Raw genomic sequence first — 22376 nt, forward strand, 5'->3', positions numbered from 1 at the left:
TTGAATGTAGGAGTCGCTATGAGTTGGAACTCACTTGACAACAACAACAAGGTTCCTTCAGAGGGAACTCCATAAAATGGATGAGTGGCAATATAAGGATATAATGAGAAAATAAAACAAAGAAGAGTCAAAAAGCTGAGTTCCACTCCTTGGATCTCAGTGTTTACCAGGGTATCACACAGCCTTTCTGAATGCCTATACCCAGATCAACAAATTGGGGTTATACAATGAAGAGATAGCTTTGCGTTCCAATGGTCTACCATACTATGAAGTAGTCTATCAGGCAGTCAAGATGTGATAAATATTTCTGAATCCTTAATAATTTTTTTTAGTGTTATCAATTTAATAAAACAATCAGGATAAATGGTAATATTTAGCATATATCCTGGCACACAGCAAGTGCTCTGTAAATATTAACTACTAGCAGACATGTGATTTGGAGTAAGAGGGAAAATGAGAGAACTAAGAGGAAGAGAAAAGGGAAAACACTATACACACTCTCTTCTAGTTCTAGTTGTGGTTCTGTTAGGAAATGAATTGTAGCCCCCCAAAATGTGTTGGAATCCTAAACCTTAGATCTGTGGGTGCCATCTAATGTAATACAATTACCTTATACACAATGTAGTATAAGGCAATCAACTTCCACAATGTAATCAATCAGTTCAGGTCATACCTGTGTAGGGTAGAGCAAAACCTTAGTTTTAATTAAAAAGCCAGAATAGACACACAGATTCGCATACACAGGAATTACAGATGACATGTGAAGATCACCTGCAAGCAAAGAAACTTAATGGATTGCTTGGGGACACCAGAAACTAAGAGAGAGGATCAAAGAAGGAATCCACATGGCTGAGACCCTGATTTTGACTTTTACTCCCTAGAACTATGGGAAAGCAAATTTCTGATCTCGAAAGCCATTTACTGTGGTACTTATGTTACAGCAGAACAACTAAGCTGTTGTTGTGTTGTTGTTAGGTGCCATCAAATCAGACCCGACTCAGAGCGACCCCTCCTTGGGTTTCTGAGGTGTATCACTACAGAAGTAGACTGCCCAACCTTCCTTCCGAGGAGGCTATGACACTTTTAATACCTTCCATAAACTTGAACCAAAAATATTGTGTCATCATTCTGTATGACATAGTTCTTCACTAAAAAAGCTGTTATTTAGGAAAATTCTATTATATCCTTTTGATAAGAAGCAAGAAAAACAGTCTCTTTACACTCATTTTTTATTAAACAAATAAGGCTGGTAGTGGAACACTTTTTTTTTTTTATTTAATGCATAAACATATAAGCCCCTTTATTAGAGAAATTGTGTATATTGGTGAATATGGTCAATGGTCACATCTATGGATTAAGTCTTTAAAAATCAGAATCAATAATTAGGATAGATTCTATGCTCTTCATTACATTGTGAAGTGTCTTGTGTAGTCATATTCTATTGTTGGAATGACAGCTTGTACAAATTTCAAGAAAATTAGAAGATACCTAAAAGTCTTTAGCTAAGGAAAATGAGATTTTGAATAGTTCAATGTTTTACATAATTCAACGTTTTAACAATGTACTTATCAATTATATGAAGCAATAACTTTTCAGAAAAAATAGTTTCATCTGAATAGAAAGGTTTTAAGATAAAAATCTTACAGGAAGTATATTAAAGAAATTCACTCATACAAGTTCATGCCTACTTAATGAGGCTATCTATAACTTTAAGACTGTGTGACCATTTACTGTCATTTAATATTTGAGTTTGAAACTTCTTAATGAGTTAAAGTTCGTATAATCCAAAAAACCCAAGTCAAGTCACTTCTAACTCACAGCAACCCTACAGGACAGAGTAGAACTGCCCCACAGGGTTTCCAAGACTATAAATCCAAGGTAGGAGCAGACTACCCCATCTTTCTCCTGTGGACCAACTGGTAGGTTTAAGCTACCGACGTTTCAGTTAGCAGTCAAGCACTTAACCACTTGAACCACCAGGGATCCTTACAAAAAACAAAATTCACTGCCGTCGAGTCGATTCTGACTCATAGAAACTCCTCCTTGGGTTTCCAAGGCAGTATCTCTGCAGAAGTAGGTTGCCCAGTCTTACTTCGAGGAGTGGCTGGTGGGTTTGAACGTAGGTAGGCCCAAATATTTTAATGTAAAACAAAGAACAAGGCCGTCTATGTTTAAGTAAGTGGAAAGTGGTCCCTTTACTGCTTATGATATTGCTAGAGTATAAATTAGAGAACATGAGACAGAATGAAGAGTATAAAAGCACTGAAGCAAAAGAAGGAAAAAAAAAAGTGGAAATCCTCCACAATGGACTGATTCTAGGTTAGTAAATGTACTTGCCAATGAATCTGCTACATGGGACTGTCTTTAATAAATACTGATTTTTTTTCTATGTTCCATTGTGCTTAATTTTTACTGGGGGAACCAACATAAAGATGAATGCGCAAACTATAAATAATAAAATTTCCAGATAAAATCTTGTTTGCACCATTAAGTTCTTGGTTTGTTTAATATCAAATTAGATGAATACTTCACAAAGGAATATAATTTATTAGTGATGCTTAGGTTACTGTACCTCCAACATAGCAATGAATCACACAAGGACTACATCTACAATGAATCACACATGGATTCAGTCTACATCTAACACTGAGGAGCATGAATTATCAAGTATAAATACCAGCGTAGTGCCAAACTAATTCAAAGTGCCTGGCATCTAAGCAATTGACTTTAATTGTGTTTAAGGATCTAAGAGTTTACTTGGACAGTAACTTTAATTTATTCCTCTTATCAAGGTCAGAAAACTAAGTAAAAGAACCATAGTAAGAAACAACAAAGGTGATATTATCTGGTGAAAAATTAAAATACTGTATGTTAAAAATACCTGAAATATGCTTCATGGGCATTACTTTTCAATTAGCTTACTTGCTTCAAGTTGAACTCTTTGCTTTAGAAAGACCTCAGATTGATACAACTTTACTTTTACATGGGAAAAGTAAACTTGGTAATATGTTAAATGGAATATATACATAAGGAAAAGATACTCATGTATTATCTTTTAAATTAGTAGGTTACTCACTTGTCATTAATAAATTAAGTCCATTGAGTTTCTTTTCTATCAAGAGCAATGGTTTTGTGTTAATCCATTCACAACTTAACCACTCCTACTTCTAAGACAAAAAGCATTTGGCAAATTGTTGCCTAAAAGTATAGATTAACCTGAGGCTCTATTATAAGGCAGGACAAACTTGTATACAAGGACATGTGCTCATGATGATCAAGGCATTAACTACCACAATATAACATTTTCTAAATAATTTAAAGACTCCTACTAGGACTTCCAGTTATGAGAGGCCAGAACAAATTATAGGTACTCTCATTAAGGTTATATTAAATTACCCCAAAAGGGAAAAAAAACAATCCTAAGAGCCAATTTGCCACCACTCTCTGTCTCTTTCTTTCTCTCTCTCTCTCTCTCTCTCTCACACACACACACACACAGGTAAGGATACATATGGACACCAAGTTCTCCCCCTCCTTCTGCAACAGTTTCAATGATTTTCTTCATCACTTCAGCATGTCTAAAATTAAAAAGAACAAATCTTATTAGTGTAGACCAATTAAATCAAAATAGCTTGAAAAGCAAGTTTTTGTTTGTGAAGTAATCTACCTTACTATTATGAATCCATCTTAAAAAGGAGTTCATTTAAAACTTATAATAGTTATAATATATACCCTCCCTACTCTGGTGGTATAGTGCCTAAAGCATTTGACTGCTAACCAGAAGGCTGGCAGTTCAAATCCACCAGCCATTCCTCAGAAGGAAGACTGGGCAATCTACTTCCGTAGTGATATTGCCTCAGAAACCCAAGGAGGGGTTGCTATGACTCAGATCCAACTTGACGGCAGTGAGTTGGTTTTTTTTTGACCCTTCAATAAGTCAGATTAATGAGCCATATAGGCAGCTTTATTGGAGGAGGAGGTAATTTTAAGAAGCTATGGTAGTCACAATGGACACAATGGCATGAACCAGCTTTCCTATGACACTAGAGGGTATGGCAGTAGAAAACCAAAAAAAGGAAATCATGCCAGGGCATGAATGCTGGGAAAAGACTGTCTGCTCTGAGAAACAAATAATCACAGACCAAGCAAGTTCAAGTAAGTTGCATAGCAATAGCTGGTCAAAAAAGCAAACAAGATATCTAAAAGTCTTAGATTTTGACTGCTTAAATATTTAGCTGAGAAGACAAAGCTAAGAGGTTTAAAGAAAAGCTAAGTGGTGAGAGGCAAGCAGTACCCTAATGGGTACTAGTAAATTTATCTAACTCTTTATAAAGTTTTTGCTTTATATAAAGGTATTTATCTTAAGTTTTTGTCCTATGCACACATCTCTTCATGGCTAACTGTGCTATAGAAAAGAGTAACACTAAAGTAATTGGGCATGTAAACTAAGAAAAAGTTAAGGTATAAAAGAAATAAAAAGCCTTGCATACATAAGAGAGGCTTAAATAATGCATCTCAAGTTTTCATTAATATAACCTTTATGATAGAGGCAATCAACTTAGAAGTTCAGAGTGAATGTATTAAACTTGAGGATCTGAAAGCAGACTCTGAGATGGCCCATGGAAAGGCTAAAATGTCCATTAAGTCTCATTTGAAGGCTTTCAGCCATATTTACATTCATTCCATAATGTAGTGTTAATCTGCTTAAATGTTTAAAATTAATTGCAGTTAAATTACTTGCCTCTTTCTTCAACTCTGAGTAAAATTTACACCTCAGAAAGAGACCTTCTTCAGTTTGATAAGCACAATTCTAAAACCTCAAACTATAAGAGGAACCAACAGAAAAGCTTTTAGATTGTATTGGATAGTTCAAAACTAAAACTAATGAACGTTGAATCACGTTTCATAGTTAGGAACAGTTCTTGACAAAAATCAAATGGAATAACGAATTAATCATTCTATAAGGTAAAGTTTAAGGAGTTCTGGTGGCACAGTGCCTAAAGCACAGTGCCCAGAAGGTTGGTGGTTCAAACCTACCAGCCACTCCGTGAAGGGAAGACTAGGCAATCTACTTCCATAAAGATATACCCCCTCAGAAATCCAAAGGGGTTTGCTATGAGTCAGTGTCGACTCGATGGCAGTGAGTTTGGTTTTTGGAAGGTAAAGTTTGGAAATAAACAGATTACAGACAAGGAGAAGAGAATAGTAAAGTTTTTTTTTTTTTTTTTTAAATGGGAAAGGAGGTGGGAGAGGCCACTGAATGTCTCATGTAACTGGCCAATGGACTATCAAGAGCTCTTATCTGAAAATATGTTTCCAGTATGTTATCAGTACTTTTCAAAGATTTGTGAAAGTTATATTAAAAATAACTAACTAAAGAAATTAGACTGTAACATCATTTTTAAAAAGGAAGTTCTGAGCAAATAATGTATACAGGCTCAGCCTCACTTATTTGGCCTCTGAAAACATACTGTTGTTGTTGTGTGCTGTTGAGTTGGACCCGACTCATAGCGACCCCTCCTTGAGTTTCTGAAGCAGTATCACTATGGAAGTAGACTGCCCAACCTTCCTTCCAAGCAGTGGCTGGTGGGTTTGAACCTCCAGGCTTCTGGTTAGCAGTCAAGTGCGTTTGGCACTACACTACCAGCACTCCTCTGAAAACATACTGGCAAAAAGAAAATCTCCACTGCCATATGCAATTCCAAACAAAGCAAGAGCTAATGCACATACAGAACTTTGTTAACTATCCTGAGCTTTGAACTTAGGCAATTTTTTTTGTCTCAGGTTGAGGGTTAAGGACTAAGAAATAGAACAGGAGTGGGATATAACCAAAAACCAAAACCAAACTCACTGTTGTCGCGTTGGAGTCAACTCATATCAACCCCTCCTTGGGTTTTCAAGGCGGTATCACTATGCAAATAGATTGCCTAACCTTCCTTCTGAGGAGTGGCTGGTGGGTTTGAACTGCCAGCCTTGTGGTTAGCAGTCAAATGCCTTATTCCCTACTTCTATCCTCTTTTTCCTATGTTTCCCTCAACAAAGATTTGAGATATTGTCTATGACATAAGTAATAAGACTTTTAGATGAAATGACAATTACAAAATATACTTAATTTGCTCATAAGGCTTTAAGCCTTCTAACTGAAGAATAAAGGAATGCAGAAATCTTCATGCTACAACCCCCAATAAAAGGAGTTAAGGAAGTCACTCAGAACAAGTGTAAGGTCAACTTTGTGCTCTATATTCACAGAAATATATAGATTCATGTTAGAGCAAATCACATCTCAGTGATTAGTATTTTTTTAATCTGAAACAGGATTTTTCAATCTATTCTTGGAAAATAGGGGTATAATCACAATACTTCTATAAATAAATACATTCTTAATATATTAAATTTAAAATAATTTAGTGAGGTTTTGCCCCTCTTTTCCTTATATATTTAACTAAGCGTAAGAGCATTTCTAAAGAAGATAAAAGGGAATTTTATTTGCTTATATGAAGTTATAAATCTTCTCTGTTATGGCATTACTTTTGTAAATTCCCAAATAATAATCCTGTACACACACAGAAATACACACAAAATATATACAGACCTGCATGGGTGAACTGAACACATAGGAGGTGGTGGGAGGTGAGGGTGATTTTCAATGGTCACTGTTTTCTTCACATGATCCTGACTGATGTCTTCATACATGTGATCAACTGTTAAAGGCTGCCGTTGCTGAAAGCATAAAAAGTGCCTTGAAATTACTGTTAAGCCTAAAATCTCAATGTTTTCTCTTTTTATTCTCTCCACCCCTACACCTGTTACTTACAATTTAGAATTACATATTATTTAGAATTACTAGATTACTGGAGAGGGGTAGTTTATAATTCATTTCTATCAGCAAGCCTATATATCTAGTCTAAGTAACATTAAGCACCACCTAATGCAATGAATATCCCACAAAAAGTAGGTTCACAGCTGTCAAAACATTTTATAATTTTGTAACTCATCTTCTAGGCCTATTTTGTTTTGTTTTGTTTCCCATTTAAAGTCGTAAGGATACAAGTTCAACAAGTTATTTTTATTTTAACTATTCTTTATTCAGTTAAAAAACAGATAAAGGAAAAAGGTTTTATGTCTCAAGGGGGCAAAAAAACAAACAAACCCACAAACATATACAACATGATCACATGTAAAAGCCTGTATGTACAATAAATACAATCACAAACAAAATTTCATACAAGAATCCAGGTTCAATCTTCCTCACATTTTGAAGGGATGTAATCAGAGGCCAAGGAATAAATATGCAATAGATTGTTTCTTTCAAATATTATTATTATTATTATCATAATGAGTAATTTAGTTTCAAGATAAGAATTGAGTTTGATATTCATCATAAAATGGAAAAAAACAAGATTTCTAAAATATAGTCATATATATACAGTCACATATATAATAAAGAATTAAATTAAATGATTTAGAACATTTACATTAACAAATATATTCTTTTATTTTTACCTCATCATAGCCAAACAGCCATAGTCGTGGTGTCTGGTAATATTTGTCATAAGTGATATAAAGGTCATAAGTTCTGGTTTGCAAAATAGCATCTTCACCTACAACATCAGTTTTAGTTTTACAAGCTTCTACTATTTTCCTTGTGTCGAGGGTAGCCTGGCATGTAATGGAGAAAAATTTAGAACATTAAAATTAGTATGAATACAACAGTCTAAAAATTTATTTTTCCCATACTACATTCTGTTTTCTTCTTAAAAACAGATTTAACTTAAAACTCTTAAGATATCATCATATGCATTATAATCAATGCAATAAACATACGAAGAAAAATTTCCTTGAAACATCAAAACATTAGTAAAAATACTAATCCCCAAGTTCACCCATTAAAAATTAACTAAAGAAAACTCAATTTACAAACCTCATCTGTTTCCAACAATCCACTCTCTTCATATTCTGTTACAAAAAGCAACAAAAGATTAATCAAACCCAAGATAATCCCTAAATCAAATTATATTACTTCAGAGTATCATTCAAAAAAAAAAGCTTTTGCTTTTCTTTTAACTGAAGATACAAGTGAACTAATTCTGTACTTCCAGAGTAGCGGATACATTACAAAACCCAGAGAAAGTCAGCATATTTAAAGCTTGGTTTATGATTCTTGTTGTTGTTGTTGTTATGTGCCATCGAGTCGGACCCAACTCATATGGTACAGTAGTACATCAATAACAGCAATTGGCATACTACTACTATAGAATTCTCAGTGACTCAACATTATATACAAGGCTATTTATATAACTAGATAAAACATACTTGGTTAAAGACATCAGTTACTTCCACTTTGCTGAATCAAGAGGCACATTTAGTCTTCATCTTAATTGACCTTTCAGCAATATATGGCAAGATTTATCCCCTCCTCCTTTGAACACTTTCTTTGCTTGTCTTTTAAGATACTGTATTTTCCTCCCACCTCACTGCTGCTCCTTAACTCTCCCTTTTGCTGGTTTCCCTTCTTCTCCTCTACATTTTTTTTCCTTAACACTACAGTAACCAAAGCCTCAGCTCTCGGACTCTGCCTTATCTCTACTTCAACTTACTCCCTTGATAATTTCAATGGTTTTAAATACACCATTAATATGTTGATGACTCCCAAATTTATTCCTTGACTCTCAATCCAGATATCCAATTGCTTACTCTATGTCTCTATCTGAATGACTAATTGGCATCATAAACATCGTAAGTTTAAAACTAAGCTCCTGATTCCACATTCAAAACTTACAATTCCATCTTATAATTTTCATGTCTCAGTCAATAGCATCATTCCAGATGCTTAGGTGAAAAATCTTAGAGTCACATTTGACTCTAAGTCTGTCTCTCACACCCCACACCCAATACAGCAGCAAATCTCTTTGGCTCTACCCTCAAAACGTCCAGAATTTGACTAATTCTCACCACTTTCACTGCTACCACCCTTGCCCAAGCCACCATTATTTCTTGCCTAGATTATCACAACTGTCTCTGAACTATTCTATACCATTCCTACTGAAGTTAGGTTGATTCTCTTAAAATGTTAAACCATCTCACTCCTCCACTTGAAAAATCTCCAACGGCTTCTCATTTTAGTTAAAGCCAGAACCCTACGTGATCTTCTAGTCCTTGCTTATCTCCCTCTTCTACCTCTTACTACTTCCTCTCACTGCACTCTACATGTAGTAGGCTCCTTTCAGTATTTTATATAAGCTACCTCAGGGCTTTTGCACTCTTCCTTTATCTATTCAATTAACTCAATCACTCCTCTGAGGTCTTTGTTGACCAATCTATTTAAAAACAGCAACATTCATCCCTGCCCCAGGACTTCCCACTCTCTTCATTCCTTCATTTTTCTCTATAACACTTACTACTATGTAACATAATATATACTTTGCTTTTGTTTTGCCTTTCCTATTTAGAATGTAAGCTCCATGAGATCACATCTACTGTTTTATCTACAACACCTAGAACAGTCCCTGACATACAGACATTGTACTAAATGCAAAAAAACGCAACCACTGCTGTGAAGTCGGACCTGACTCACAGCAACCCCTCCTTGGATTTCTGAGGCAGTTTCACTACGGAAGCAGACTGCCCAACCTTTCTTCTGTGGAGTGGCTGATGGGTTTGAACCACAAGCCTTCTGGTTAGCAGTCAAATGCCTTAGGCTCTATGCCACCAGATACTGTACTGATCAATAAATATTTGTTGAATAAACAATGGAAATGAACTACCTGTTACATTAGATTTACATCAAAATAGTTTTAAAGAAAAATTGCATGTAAAAAATTCTTTCCTTAACAAAGAAAGATGATCCCACAGAATGTAGAAATTATAGAACAATATCATTAATATCACATGCAAGTAAGATATTACTGAAGATAATTCGGAAACGTATGCAGCAGTATATTGACAGAGAACTTCCAGAGGTTCAAGCCGGATTCAGAAGAGGACATGGAACAAGGGATATCATAGCTGTTGTCAGATGGATCTTGGCTCAAGGCAAAGAATACCAGAAAGATGTTTACTTGTGTTTTATTGACTATGCAAAGGCATTTGATTGTGTGGATCATGACAAATTATGGATAACATTGAGAAGAATGGGAATCCCTGAGCACTTGATTGTACTCATGAGGAATCTGTACCTTGACCAGGAGGCTGTCGTTCGAACAGAACAAGGGGACACTACATGGTTTAAAGTCAAGAAGGGAGTGCGTCAAGGTTGTATTCTTTCTCCACACTTATTCAATCTATATGCTGAGCAAATAATCCGAGAAGCTGGACTATATGAAGAAAAACGTGGTATCAGGATTGGAGGAAGAATCATTAACAACCTGAGATATACAGACGATACAACTTTGCTTGCTGAAAGTGAGGATGACTTAAGGCACCTACTGATGAAGGTTGAAGAATACCGTCTGCAGTATGGATTACATCTCAACATAAAGAAAACAAAAATCCTCACAACTGGACCAATAAACAGCATCACAATAAATGGAGAGAAGATTGAGGTTGTCAAGGAATTCACGTTGCTTGGTTCTACAATCGATGCCAACAGAAGCAGCAGTCAGGACATTAGACGACATGTAGCATTGGGGAAGTCAACTGCGAAGGAACTGTTTCAAGTGCTGAGGAGCAAGGATATCTCCTTGAGGACTAAGATGCGCCTGACACAAGCCATGATATTTCCAATCACCTGGTATGCATGTGAGAGCTGGACAATGAATAGGGAAGACCGAAGAAGAGTTGATGCTTTTGAGTTGTGGTGCTGGCGGAGAATGCTGAAAGTACCATGGACTGCTAAAAGAACTAACAGATCTGTCCTGGAGGAAGTGCAGCCAGAATGCTCCTTGGAAGCAAGAATGGCCAGACTTCGTCTCACCTATTTTGGTCATGTTGTAAGAAGGGACCATTCCCTGGAGAAGGATGTCATGCTTGGTAGGGTGGAGGGTCGACGAAAGAGGGGGAGGCCTTCAGGGAGATGGATTGATACAGTGGCTGCGATGATGGGCTCGAGTATAGCATGGATTGTGGGGCTGGCGCGGGATCGGGCAGTGTTTTGTTCTGCTGTGCATGGGGTTGCTATGAGTCGGAAACGACTCGATGGCACTTAACAACAACAACAACAACAACCCTAACTAGGGGAAATATAACAAACATGCTAAATGTCTGTCAGATACTTAAGGTGGTAGTCCCATAAGGTCTAAAAATAGTGCTTTGTTCATAGGTTTCTCCCCAACCCCCTACCCCAGCTTGGACAATTACGTGACAATCACAGAAGACGCTGAGTTCCATTTCTGTGCAAGATGGTGCTGAGTTCCATTTCTGACAAGTAACTCATTCAGATTTCCACATGAATAGTTTACCATGGAAATAAAGACAAAAATCTTATTAGAATTTGTTGTTGTTGTTGTTATATGCCATTGAGTCGGACGCAACTCACAGCGACCCCTCCTTGGGTTTCTGAGGTGGTGTAACTACAGAAGTAGAATGCCCAACCTTCCTTCCGAGGAGTGGTTGGTGGATTTGAACTGCCAGCCTTCTGGTTAACAATCAGGTCTTAGGCACTACTAGAATTTAGGAACAGATATACAGTTAGACACACCACAACTTGTCCGTCAATTTGTCATACTGTGGTGGTTGTGTGTTGCTGTGAGGCTAGAAGCTATGCTACCGGTATTTCAAATACCAGCAGGGACACCCATGGTGGACAGATTTTAGCAGAGCTTCCAGACAAAGACAGACAGGGAAGAAGAACGCCATGCACTTCTGAAAAAAACTGGCCACTGTAAACCTTATGAATAGCAGTGAAACTCTGTCTGATAAATTACCAGAAAACTTTATGAATAGCCCTGAAACACTGTCCGATACAGTGCTGGAAGATGAGCCCCTCAGGTTGGAAGGTCCTCAAGATGTGACTGGGAGAGAGCTGTCTCCCCAAAGTAGAGTTGACCTGAATGATGTGGATGGATTACGCTTTCAGGGCCTTCATTTTCTGATGGGGGATGATTAAAAATGAGAGGAAACAGAAGCAAACATTCATTTATCCATTGATAATCAGAATGTGGAATGTACGAAGTATGAATCTAGGAAAATTTAAGTTGTCGGAAATGAAATGGAATGCATAAAGATCAATATCCTAGGCATTAGCGAGCTGAAATGGACTGGTATTGGCCATTCTGAATCAGACAATCTTATGGTCTACTATGCTGGGAATGACAAATTGAACAGAAATGCCACTTCATTCACTGTCAACAAGAACATTTCAAGATCTATTCTGAAGTACAATGCTATCAGTAATAGGATAATACTACAAAGAAGACCAGTCAATACTACTATTATTTACACACAAACTACTAAAGCCAAAGATGAAGAAAGTGAAGATTTTCACCAACTTCTGCAGTCTGAAATTGACCAAACATGCAATCAAGATTATTGATAATTATTGGTGACTGGAATGCAAAAGCTGGAAACAAACAAGAATCATCAATAGTTGGAAAATATGGCCTTGGTGATAGAAATGCTGCTGAAGATCACATGATAGAATTTTGCAAGACCAACAACTTATTCATTATAAATACTTTCTTTCAACAACAGAAAGGGTGGCTACACATGTGGACCTCACAGATAGAATACACAGAAACCAGATCAACTACATCTGTGGAAAGAGGAGATGGAGAAGCACACTATGTTCAGCCAAAAAAAGGCCAGAAGCTGACTATGGAACAATTAACTTCTCATATGTAAGTTCAAGTTGAAGGTAAAGAAAATTAAAATAAGTCCACAAGAGCCAAAATAAGACCTTGATTATATCCAACCTGAATTTAGAGATCACCTGAAGAATAGATTTGATGCACTGAACACCAATAACCAAAGACCATATGAGTTGTAAGATGACATCAAGAACATACATGAAGAAAGCAAATGGTCATTAAGAAGCCAGAAAAGGAAGAAAAGACCAAAATGGATGTTAGAAGAGACTCTGAAACTTGTTCTTGAACAAAGAGTAGCTAAAACAAATGGAAGAAATGCTGAAGTAAAAAAACTGAAGGTTTCAAAGGGTGGGGCCTGAGAAGACAAAGTAAAGTATTATAATGAAATGTGAAAAGACTTAGAGTTAGGAAACCAAAAGGGGAGAATACGGTAGGCATTTCTAAGATGGAAGAACTGAACAAAAAATTCTAGCCTTGAGTTGAAATACTGAAGGATTCTATGGGCAAAATACTGAATGATCCAGGAAGCACCAAAAAATGGAAGGAATACACAGTCACTGTACCAAAAAGAATTGGTCGCTATCCAACTATTTCAGGAGGCAGCATATGATCAAGAACCAATGGTATTGAAGAAGGAAGTCCAAGCTACACTGAAGGAACTGGCAAAAAACAAGGCTTCAGGAATTAAAAGAATACCCACCGAGAAGTTGCAACAAATGGATGCTGTGCTGAAAGCACTTAGTCGTTTATGCCAAAAAATTTAGAAGTAGCTCCATATTTGCGCCCATTCCAAACAAAGGTGATCCAACAGAACATGGAAATCATTGAACAGTATCGTTACTATCACACACAAGTAAAATCTTGCTAAAGATAATTAAAAAATGGTTGCAGCAGTATATTGACAGGGAACTTGCAGAAGTGTAAGCTGGATTCAGAAGAGAATGTGAAATGAAAGCTATTATTGATGTCAAATGGATCTTAGCTGAAAGCAAAGAATACTGGAAAGACGTTTACTTGTGTTTTATTTACTATGCAAGGTTTCGAATGTGGATCATAACAAATCATGAAGAACACTGCAAAGAATGGGAATTCCAGAACCCTTAATTGTGCTTATGAAGAGCCTGTACGTAGACTAAGAGGTTATTGTTTGAACAGAATAAGGGAATACTGCATAGTTTAAAATCAGGAAGGGTGTATCGATTCACTGTACTTATTCAATCTGTATGCTTAGAACATACTTCAAGAAGCTGAACTACACGATGAAGAACTACTACATGAAGAAGAAAGTAGCATGAGGATTGGAGGAAGAACCATTAACAACCTGTAATATGCAGATGACATAACTTTGCTTGCTGAAAGTGAAGATGACTTGAACCACTTACTGATGAAGATCAAATTATATCTCAACATAAAGAAAAGGAAAATCTTCACAACTGGATCAATAAACAACATTATGGTAAATGAAGAACAGATTGACATTGTCAGAGATTTCATTTTACTGAGATCCACAGTCAAGACCATGGAAGCAGCTGTCAGGAAATGAGACACTGTATTGCGCTGCGCAAATCTGCTGCAAAAGCCCTCTTTAAAGAGTTAAAAAGCAAAGATGTCACTTGAAGAGTAAGGTGCACCTAACCCAAGCCAGGGCATTTTTAATTGCCTCATTTGCATGTAAAAGCCGGAGAGTAGGTAAGGAAGCCTGAAGAAGAGTTGATGCTTTTGAATTGTGGTGTTGGCTAAGAATACCATATATAATATACCATGGACTGCCAGAAGTTGGTTAAAAAACCAAAAGGGAAGAAAACATTTGGCATTTCTCAAGCTTAAAGAACTGAAGAAAAAATTGAAGCCTCAAATCAATACTGAAAGATTCCATGGGCAATATGTTGAATGATGCAGGAAATATCAAAAGAAGATGGAAAGAATACACAGTATCACTGTACCAAAATAAATTGGTCAATGTTCATTTATTTCAGGAGGTGGCATATGACCAAAGAACCAATGGTATCAAAGGAAGAGTTGAAGCTGGACTCAAGGAATTGGCGAAAAACAAGGCTCCAGGAATTGACAGAATACCCACTGAAATGTTTCAACAAATGGATGTTGCACTGAAGGCACTCACTCAGCCATGCCAAAAGATCTGGAAGACAGCTATCTGGCCAACTGACTGGAAGAGATCCATATCTGTACCTATTCCAAAGAAAGGTGATCCCACAAAATGTGGAAATTATCAAACAATATCACTGATATCACATGCAAATAAAATCTTATTGAAGATAATTCAAGAATGGTTACAGGAGTATATTGACAGAGAACTTCCAGAAATGCAAGCTGGATTCAGAAGGGGATGTGGAACAAGGGATATCATTGCTAATGTCAGATGGATCTTAGCTGAAAGCAAAGAATACCAGAAAGATGTTTACTTGGGTTGTACTGACTATGCAAAGGCATTCAATTATTTGGATCATAACAAAATGTGGATAACATTGAGCAGAATGGGTATTTCAGAACACTTAATTGTACTCATGAGGAACCTGTACATAGATCAGGAGGCTGACGTTCAAAGAAAGCAAGGGGATACTGCACAGTTTAAAATTAGACAGTTTAAAATCAGGAAGGGAGTGCATCAGGATTGTTGTATCCTTCCACCAGTATGCTGAGCAAATAATCCAAGAATCTGGACTATATGAAGAAGCACGGGGCATCAGGATTGGACAAAGGCTCATTAACAACCTGAGATATGCAGATGACACAACTTTGCTTGCTGAAAGTGAGGATGACATGAAGTACTTACTGATGAAAATTAAAGACTACAATCTGCAGTATGGATTACACCAAAATATAAAGAAAACAAAAATCCTCACAACTGTGCCAATAAGCAGCATCACAATTAATGGAGAAAAGACTGAAGTTGTCAGACTTCATATTACTTGATTCTACAATCAACGTTAATGGAAGCAGCAGTTAAGACATCAAAACATGTATTGCATTGGGCAAATCTGCTGCAAGACCACTTTCAAGTGTTGAAGAGCAAAGATATCTTCTTGAAGACTAAAATGCCCTTAACCCAAGCCATGGTATTTTCAATCGCCTCATATGCATGTGAGAGCTGGACAATGAATAAGGAAGACTGAAGAAGAGTTGATGTTTTTGAGTTGTTTCCATTACCTTTTGAGTTGTGCTGTTGGTGAGGAAAGTACCATGGACTACTAAATGAACTAACAAATATGTCCTGGAAGAAGCACAGCCAAAATGTTGCTTGGAAGTGAGAATGGCCAGACTTCATCACGCCCATTTTGGTCATGTTGTCAGAATGGATCATTCTCTGGAGAAGGATGTCATGCTTGGTAAAGTGGAGTGTCAACAAAAATGGGGAAGGCCCTCAACAAGATGGACTGACACAGTGGCTGCGGTGATGGGCTTAGGTATAGTAGGGATCATGGGGCTGCCACAGGACCAGGCAGTGTTTCATTCTATTGTACATAAGGTCACTATGAGTTGAAGGCAACTTGATGGCACATAACAACAACAATAGGCAGAAGAATGCACAAATATGTCCTGGAAGAAGTGCAGCCAGAAGGAAGGATGCTCCTCAGAAGTGAGAATGGCCAGATTTCGTCTCACCTATTTTGGTCATGTTGTTAGAAGAGACCATTCCCTGGAGAAGGATATCATGCTTGGTAAAGTAGAGGGTCAGCAAAGAAGGGGAAGACGCTCAACAAGATGGACTGATGGAGTGGCTGCAATGATGGGCTCAAGCATAACAAAGACTCAGGATGGCACAGGATCGGGTAGGGTTTTGTTCTGTTGTACACTGGATCGCTATGGGTCAGAGTTGACTCGATGGCCCCTAACAACACCATACAGCAAGGTTCCATGGTGATTTAAAAGTAATTTGGAAAACGGAAGCAAAAGATAGTTTGAGTCAGGCTACTCTAGCAATTAGGCTATGCTATCAACCCCTCATTAGCACCCATTTGTCCACCACTTGCCAAGATGGTACATTAACTCTATTCACACTAATTGGCATGTGCTACAAAACATCTGCATCTCACCCTCAGTTGTATATAGTTTTGGGATTCAACCACTTTATATACTCCAATGCCTGCATTATCTTTTTCATATTTTCTTCCTTACTCCAACTGTTAACCCTCTCTCTATCATGTAATTTATCCACCATTGTGATATTTATCCACCATTTTTCCTGTTGTGCATATTTCAACGCCTGATCACAGCATACCTGTATATAACCCACGAGAGTAAATAAAATCTGGAAGTGTAAAGTAAGGGAAAAATAATGTCAAATTCCATTACACAGTAGCTAGAAAGTAGGAACAAAGCCCTAGAAGACTGAGTAGAAACAGTCCAGGAAGGAGGAGAAAAATTCAGGGCACAGAAATTAAGGAAGGAAAAAAGGAGGAGAAATGATTAGTAGAACCAGATGCAGAGAAGATGAATACGATAAAAACAGACTGACTTATCAGAGAGGTAACCTTAGTGACAGTAATATCTTTACCTATTTTTAAATATCTGAGGTTTCATATGTATTAAAGATTATCTTATTAATAAAATAGGAAACTATTAATAGTTTCTATAAATAGTCTATAAATATAACTATGGATAGTCAATATTCATAGACCTGTATGACTGCCCCCTTAGCGTAGTGGATTTCAACCTTTTGTAACAATGGTCTAATGCAGTAGTTTTCCACTGGTCACCCTAGTAGAGCATTTCAGAATCACAGGGAAAAATGAAAGGACTCTGTAGTTTCAAAAGACTCCATTAAGAATCGTATCTTGGGGTTTGAGTAGAAAGGTGATACCAAAAAGGAGGGGGGGAAAAATACAAAAACACATGAGCAAACTTTGTTATAGTCTGAAATAGTTAAAGAAGGAGCCTGAAAATCTTTATCTTGCTGCTTTATCCAGCATTAGAGATTTATGACTAATATTTTTCCTAGTAGAAAAAATGCTGTCAAGACTATGCTCCAGGTAAAGTAGAAAGAGTTCAAGATCAAGACAGATTTTGTACTGATTAAATTAAACAAAATCTTCTATAGGTTGCTGTATATGTTAATATTTAGAACTCTTTGGGGTAGAATTTTTCATCCATATCAATTAGAAATCCTACCCAAATAAATAATTCAGTGTGATCAAGGCAAATCTAGAAGACAAATACCTTCCATATCTGCAGCTTCTCCTTCATCTTCCTCTTCTTCTTCTTCACATAATGCTGAACAATCTTGGCGCTTTAAACTGTCCTTTGAAATTAATTATATTTAAAGTCATTTAAATATGTTAATTAGTTCAAATACTGAGCCCCTAGGTGCCAGGAAATTGCTAACAACTGTGAAAATAAGAGTGATAAGACATTTCTTACCCTCAACAAGTATATAATCTAGTAGGCATGACAGGATCATAAACCAACCATTAAAAACAATGTGCTAAATTATGTGTCTGAGAAACATAAAACGTATAGGGCACTAAGAATAACCCTAAGCTAATGATTTAAAAATACTTGCCAATTCCCAATTAAAAAAAAAAAAAAAAATTTATTTAACCAATGTATTAGTTTTAGAAATTCAGTTCAAAGTGATGTTAATTTGCCTACTTATAATTTAAAGGAGAGAAAAGGTTTATGTGTAGGCTCTCTGGTGGCTTAGTGCCTAAGACATTTGACTGCTAAGCAGAATATATTTGTAAGTCATAGTATATTTAAGGGAGCTCTGGTAGCATAGTGGCTAAGGCATTTGACTGCTAACCAGAAGGCAGGTGGTTCAAACCCACCAGCCACTCCTCGGAAGGAAGGTTGGGCAATTCTACTTCCGTAGTGATACTGCCTCGGAAGCCCAAGGAGGGGTCGCTATGAGTCGGGGCCGACTCGACGGCAAACAACAACAAGTATATTTAAAAGTTAAAATAAATGTATTGTTATAATATATAAATCAAACCTTCTTATCCTCTAATTTGTTAACAATAACCTGGCTGAATTCAGCTAGAGTTATCAGGCATTACAAGAAGCCCCAGTACAACAATGGTTAAGCACTTGGCTGCTAACAAAAAGGTCAGAGGTTCAAATCCATCAGCCGCTCTACGGGAGGAAAGACCTGGTGATCTGCTCCCATAAAGATTATAGCTTAGGAAACCCTGTGGGAAGTTCTACTCTGTCACATAGAGCCCTTACGAGTTGGAATCAATGAGAAAACAACAACATTATCACCAACACATAGAATTCCAGCTCAATTTCTTAAAAATATTACCTGTACAATGAAAAAATAATAGTAATCAATGACGGGTCTAACATACACTTAACGATTTTCAGAAAATTAGTATCCAATATAGTGAGCCAGTGAGTTGGGCATCTACTTTCACCTAATTTACAGTTTTACTTAGAGATGATTCTATTTACCACTACAATCCTAAACATCATTATCATGTCCAAAATGTGAAACTGTAGAGGAAAGACTTTCAGTATCTAGTCTACTACCAGATGAGGCAGTATCTGACAAACTGACCATTAACAGAAATTTTAATCATGCTTGTGATATTCATACTTGATACAGTAGACTGCAGTAGACATCAACACAAAAATGAATACTCGGATCTAGATTGCAGGCATTCTAAGCACTAAGTTACAATATATAATACAAATTCTGGAGCTCTGCTGGTATAGTGGATAAAGAATTTGGCTGTTAACGAGAAGGTCAGCAATTCAAACCCACCAGCTGCTCCACGAAGGAAGATGGGGCGATCTACTTCTATAAACATTTACAGCCTCAGAAACCCAATAGGGGTCACTATGAATTGGAATAGACTCAATGGCAGTGAGTTTGGTTTAGTTTTGTACTAAATAGGAAGTGACAGAAAAGATATATTCTAGCTGTAAATTATTCTGATGAAGTCATAACCCTACAGCAGGAACTGAGCCTATTAAGTGGAATACAAAGTACCAATTAACCATTACCATATATACTTGAGAGAATTGTCACATATCTGTCCAAAAAAAAAAAAAAAGAAAAAAAGTCATCCACACTACTGTGCTAAAATCTAAAAGCAAATACAGAACTAAATGGCCTTACTATTATCACACAAATAAATGTAAGATAGATTAAATGAGAGAGAGGCTTATAGAAATCAGTCATAAAATAAAGATAATGGACAGAGTTAACAAGAAGAACTCCTGAAGCAGTAAAGTCATTTGTGTGATTTCTCCTTAGTCATTCAGACTCTCCAAAAAGTGGAATTTCAAAAGGATGAATTCTCAGACCACTGAAGTGAATCTTAACCCTTAAGAAACAAAATTCTACAATAAAAATAATGAAATTTGTTTCAGTTTCTAACACTTTATTAAGCTCCAATTAACAATCCTAAAAGATTCAAGTGACAAAAATATATAAAGAATATCTTAAACTAGTAACTGTTGTAGTGAATGTTTCATAAGGAAAATAGAAATATAATTATTTTATCTAAATATTTTACCCTCTAGGGAGCTCTGGTGGCATAGTGCCTAAGGCACTTGACTGCTAACCAGAAGGCTGGCGTTTCAAACCCACCAGCCACTCCTTGGTAGGCAGGTTGGGTAATCTACTTCCATAGAGATACCACCTGGGAAACCCAAGGAGGGGTCACTATGAGTCGGAGACCACTCGACGGCACGTAACAACATCATGAGACCTAACTGTTAACAAAACAATTTTATAAAAGATAAAGGTGAAGGCATTTTGTATTACTTTGTCAAATCATTTCAAACAACTGAAACTATAAGGAAAACTGCAATTGTTCTCTCTTTAGAATTGAAAAGCTAACAGAATGCATACAGCCTGAATTAACAGAAAACTTCTAAGCAGAAAATCTCACCAATTATATATTTTACCCTAGCTCCAAATAAAATATACAATAAAATTTAACTGATGTAGTTTCTACTCATTTAAAATATCATGATCCTGGATGAAATTAAACTCAAGTTTATATTTAAATTTTCAAAAATAACCAAAACAAACTTTAAGAAAATACGGAAAGAATGATTAAATTACCAATTTTAGCTAGTAGATACAAATAAAGTGTTATGGATTGTTTTCCCAAAAAATACGTGTTGTAAATCCTAGTCTCTATGTCTGTGGTTATAATCTCATTTGGGAAGGGATCTTATTTGTTAGGCTTATGAGGCTATATTAGTGTGAAACCAAACCAAATCTACTGCCATCAAGTTAATTCCAACTCATAGCAACCCTATAAACCAAACCCAACTCGCTGCCATCGAGTCAATTCCGACTCACAGTGACCCCCCTTGGGCTTTCCAAGGCTGTAAATCTTTACGTGAGTAGATTGCCCAATCTTCCTTCCGAGGAGCAGCTGGTGGGTTTGAACTGCCAGCCTTCTGGTTAACAGTCAAATGCCTTAGGCACTATGCCACCAGAGCTCCCTAGCAACCTTATAGGGCACAGTAAAACTGCCCCATAGGGTTTCCAAGGCTATAAATCTTTATGGAAGCAGACCGTCTCATCTTTCTCTTATGGAGCAGCTGGTGGGTTCAAATCACTGACCTTCTGGTTAGCAGCCAAGTACTTTAAACACTGAACCACTTTATTAGCTTCCATATCAGTATAACTTGTATTTTAAGTCAATCTCTTGAGATATAAAAGTGCAAAATTAGTAACACAAATAGAAGGGATCTTAAGATACATGTCACAAGATTGCCAAGGACATTCCCCAGAGTCAAGAGAGAGAGAAAACCTTCCCCTAGAGCCCCCACTCTGAATTTGGACTTCTAGCCTCCTAAATTTCAAGAAAATAAATTTCTGTTTGCTAAAGCCACCCACTAAAGGTATTTCTATTACAGTAGTACTAGATAGTACTATCTATCTAGTACTATATAGTACTAGATAGATAGCACAGTGCTTAAGGCATTTGACTGCTAACCAGAAGGCTGGCAGTTCAAACCCACCAGCCACTCCTCAGAAGGAAGACTGGACAATCTACTTCCATAAAGATATCGCCTTGGAAAACCAAGGAGGGGTCGCTATGAGTCAGAATTGACTCAACAGCAGTGAGTTTGGTTTGGTGTTTGGAGCTCTAGATAACTAAGACAATTTCTTCTAAGTTAGCTTAGCATTCATGTTTTAAGATTTCTTAATTAGTGAAAAATTATAGTTTATACCAGTTAGAATCTAAGAAAATATTTTTCTTTACCATATGACAGATTAAGGAAAATAAAGGAAGCAACAGGAAATAGTAATGTTTTGGTATGTTCATGTGGAAAAATTGGGGAGGGGAGAGAAATAAATGGAACTTAGAAAGAACTTAATAATAACCAGAGTGTGGGTAAAAAAAAATATGAGTGATCTTAAAAATATGAGTCATTAAAGTTAGAAATATAATTAATTACCAGTACCTTGCTTTCCAGTGCAATTTCCTTAACTGCTTCAGTTATTCCTGTAATACCTGTTAAAGTTCAACAGAAAATAATAACTAAAATTAAATTGTTTACACGCCTATTTACTTGATTAGAGCAATATAAAGACATTTAAAAATACCTAAATTCAATAACATATCTGACAAGGGACTTATCTCTAGAATTTATAGAACACTCCAACACCTCAATAACAAAAAGACAAACAATCCAATTAAAAAATGG

The 22376-nt window shown here is 36.6% G+C and overlaps 1 protein-coding gene across 1 annotated transcript in view; it reads right to left on the reverse strand.

The window, feature by feature from the left end:
• Nucleotides 1-1406: 1406 nt before the first annotated feature.
• The window catches only part of ATG3 (autophagy related 3), a 40718-nt gene continuing 19748 nt past the window's right edge, over nt 1407-22376 (reverse strand). Inside the window, exons 6-12 of the mRNA XM_007947430.2 lie at nt 22134-22183; nt 17922-18003; nt 7922-7956; nt 7504-7659; nt 6593-6720; nt 3510-3578; nt 1407-1488 (exon numbers count right to left, since the gene is read on the reverse strand). Of these exons, the coding sequence (XP_007945621.1) occupies nt 1407-1488; nt 3510-3578; nt 6593-6720; nt 7504-7659; nt 7922-7956; nt 17922-18003; nt 22134-22183 (602 nt within the window). The remainder of the gene's footprint in view (nt 1489-3509; nt 3579-6592; nt 6721-7503; nt 7660-7921; nt 7957-17921; nt 18004-22133; nt 22184-22376) is intronic.

This window comes from Orycteropus afer, unplaced genomic scaffold (assembly GCF_000298275.1).
Source record: "Orycteropus afer afer isolate SDZICR_OR568_19922 unplaced genomic scaffold, OryAfe1.0 scaffold00184, whole genome shotgun sequence".
Taxonomy (NCBI): domain Eukaryota; kingdom Metazoa; phylum Chordata; class Mammalia; order Tubulidentata; family Orycteropodidae; genus Orycteropus; species Orycteropus afer.